We start from the raw sequence: 2,866 nt of genomic DNA, 5'->3' as shown, positions 1-2,866 counted from the left end.
ATATAATATACCATATATATATGTATATAATAATAATAATCAATATAGCCGTTAACACAGTTAAATTTACCTTTCTTTGAATATATATATATATATACATTGGTTAAAGGTGTGATTGACTGTGTTACTGTACGTTACTGTAGATATGAAGATAATGACAAAAATAACAATATTTTGGCATCCATCTTGAAATCAAATATGGCGGCCATCTGACATAATTTTTGATGATTGCATGATACTCCCTGATATTGAAAACATAGGTAAAGACCTTTGAATGACAGTGCTAGGTGCTGTAGATATGAAGATTATTGATAAAAATCTAATATTTTGGCGGCCATTTTGAATTTGAAGATGGCGGCCACTAAGCGGCTTATTTTTTGGGGTCTATTTTTTTTAATGATCCTTAGGTGTCATAGTATCACTGTGGAAAGTTTCATGCTTTCTTCCAAAAGTGCACGATTTTTCTCCTTAGCCGCTCTAGTAATAGAAATGCGATACTGTATAATGGTTCAGTTTCGTTTTTATCCTTTTGCAAGTTTTGTTTAATAATACTACTACTAATAGTAAAAATAATAATAACAATGATGATGATCATCATCATGATGATAAAGATGACGATAGTAATAATTGATAATAATATTAATACCAAAAAAAATGAAGAAAATTGTTCTAAATGCGAAAAAAAAGTTGTGATTTGTTGATCATAATTATTATAATATAGTTAAAGCTTAGTAAGATAGTTGGCCTAAGTTGTCCTGGATATTAAGTAGATTGCTGATAAAAGATCATGGGAAATTTGTTGGCGTTTCATTTTGACTATATAATGGTGATGAGATGATGATGAATTTTACTATATAAAAGTGTCATTTCCGACCACCTAAAGGTACTATTTCCTCAAATGTTCTCACCTCAGCCTCAACCATGGTGGGGCTGAGGTGGTTGTGAAATCACGTTTTTGAAGTAGGCCTATGTAAAGTACATACTCAAAGACAATGTTTTTAAGCTTTGTTTTCTATGGTATATCACACACACAATAATACGATCTCTATGGTTGTCAAAAATCCCTGATAAAAGATCATGAGAATTTTTTTTTTTGGCGCTTAATTTTGACTAATGGTGAAGTATGTGATGATGATGAATTTTACAAAAAGTGTCTTTTCTGGCCATCTAGAGGTACTATTTCCTCAAATTTTCTCACCTCAGCTCCAACCATGGTGGGTCTGATGTGGGTGTTGACTCACAAAATATCCTCCCCCGCCACCTTTCAAAACAGATCTGTGCCCTTCCCTGGGTATGACATTAAACTCTATCGAGTCGGCTCCTAATGTATGTCTTATAAGTGACATACATTTGTTTTTCATGTTAATCAGAGGTGGATTCAAGACCCACCACCCCCTTCCCTCCATTCATTTTTTTAAGGAAAAAAAATATATATTCAAATTTAAGTGTGAGAGTGTAATTTCCGGTCATCTAGAGATGCCCTAATCATAATTTTTTTACCTCTGTCTGTGAAAGTCTCTCCCTGGTTCACCTCTCTTTCGAATTCCTCGATCTGGTTGTTGATTTATTATAGGCCTATAATTATTGTTGCGCTTATTTATAATACAATTTATATTGCAATTTTCACTTTATCCTCTCAAAACAGTCCTAAGAACGTTCAGAGTGCGCTACTTCATAGGGGAATTCGCCCCCTGGACTCCACCAGGGTCATACGTACTTCGCATAACGGCTCCCCCTTTCAAAATCCTGGCTACGTCCCTGGCCCCCTGCGCTGCACGAACAGGAAATCATTAATTTAAATTATAATTCACCTGTATTTCCGCATCGTATTTCAATTCCTGTAAGCATTTGCCGCAATGAAGGACCGGAACCACATGAGTCTGACTATCAGATTCCGCCATATTGCACACCAAACCGGCTACAGTCAGAAAAAAGTTTCCACCAAGTCCAACGTATAAGAACTGTTAACTTCGGATCTTACTTTACTGTAGTAACGTAGCACTGTTGAACAGCCTTGTTAAATTTACTTTAGTAACTGTAGTAAATGTACTAGCACTGTTGAGCACCCTTGCTTATTTAGGACGTCATAAGCACGTCGTTTACATATGTCGAATGACACGTATCACAATTAGACCTTAGCGTTTCACTGAGTCGTAAATAACATTGAAAATGGCGAATATCATTCAAGTCACCCATTACAAAGTCGCCCCTAGAAAGCAGCCCCATTGTCAAGTCGTCCCCTAACCAAGTCGCCCCCTTGACTAACATTGAATATTATTATTAACTAACCTTTGAAACTTACTTATAACTTATCTAGGCCTAGGAGAGAGCTATGGCGTCCGGTTCGGCCGTAAGATATTCAATGCCCAAAATAAGGGTTATTGTATGGAACGACGAGTAGTGTACATGTAATCAATGAGTGAATTAGATATCACAGTGCAAGTGGGGGTATACTGTACAGGGAAACAGGCCCGTAGCCAGGTCATTTCAAGGGGGGGTTCTCTGGGCATGAGGTCCAGGGAGCCTGCCTAGGGCCCCGGTGGGGTCGGGGCCAGAGCCAGAGCAGTTTTTGTGTTTAATGGGTCTATATAATGTTATAAAAGCAGTATGTTTTGAAAAAGATCTATGTAATAAAAAGGTGGTAATATAATAAAATTAGAAAATATTTCCTGAGTGGATTTCCCGTACGATTAAAAATCGTAACGGTACCGCATCGTGAGTGGATTTCCCGTACGATTAAACATCGTAACGTTACTGGGTTTGGTCTACAGGAATTCGTGCTTCGAACAGGTCATTCCAATCATAGAAGAAGCCTTTTGATGGAGAAAGTGTACTTTTTTAGCAAAGGTTTGCCTAGGTCAAAACT

General features: G+C 37.1%; 1 protein-coding gene across 1 annotated transcript in view; it reads right to left on the bottom strand.

The window, feature by feature from the left end:
- Positions 1–2,178, bottom strand: part of LOC117117657 (tripartite motif-containing protein 45-like) — an 8,485-nt gene extending 6,307 nt beyond the window's left edge. The window contains exon 1 of the mRNA XM_033262046.1: positions 1,812–2,178. Within this exon, the coding sequence (XP_033117937.1) occupies positions 1,812–1,901 (90 nt within the window). The 5' untranslated portion in view covers positions 1,902–2,178. The remainder of the gene's footprint in view (positions 1–1,811) is intronic.
- Positions 2,179–2,866: the final 688 nt, after the last annotated feature.

This window comes from Anneissia japonica, unplaced genomic scaffold (genome assembly GCF_011630105.1).
Source record: "Anneissia japonica isolate Jap-2015-1 unplaced genomic scaffold, ASM1163010v1 scaffold3334_len1275209_cov185, whole genome shotgun sequence".
Classification (NCBI taxonomy): Eukaryota; Metazoa; Echinodermata; class Crinoidea; order Comatulida; family Comatulidae; genus Anneissia; species Anneissia japonica.
This window is presented reverse-complemented; position numbering and strand designations above follow the sequence as displayed.